The following is a 208-nucleotide window of genomic DNA, read 5'->3' on the forward strand; positions in this document are numbered from 1 at the left end:
TGGAAAATGTACAATTCATTCCTTCATGGACTTTCACTTCCTTGAATATCTAGGTAACATTATCATCTTTATTACTATCATTTATATTTACTATACAGATTGATTTTAATGCATCAAGTCTCCTTTGTGTTGCAGGTTGGCTGGCGCCCTAACCCCGTGTTGAAGATCTGGATGGATCACATACACATGGTTCCACACAGAGGTAAAA

At 37.0% G+C, this 208-nt stretch overlaps 1 protein-coding gene across 1 annotated transcript in view; it reads left to right on the plus strand.

Moving 5' to 3' along the window:
• Positions 1-208, plus strand: part of LOC119593031 (carbonic anhydrase-related protein 10-like) — a gene marked incomplete in the record, with an annotated part of 152,330 nt that overhangs the window by 139,201 nt on the left and 12,921 nt on the right. The window contains 1 exon segment of the mRNA XM_037941927.1: positions 136-202. Within this exon segment, the coding sequence (XP_037797855.1) occupies positions 136-202 (67 nt within the window).

This window comes from Penaeus monodon, chromosome 31 (assembly GCF_015228065.2).
Source record: "Penaeus monodon isolate SGIC_2016 chromosome 31, NSTDA_Pmon_1, whole genome shotgun sequence".
NCBI classification, from domain to species: Eukaryota; Metazoa; Arthropoda; class Malacostraca; order Decapoda; family Penaeidae; genus Penaeus; species Penaeus monodon.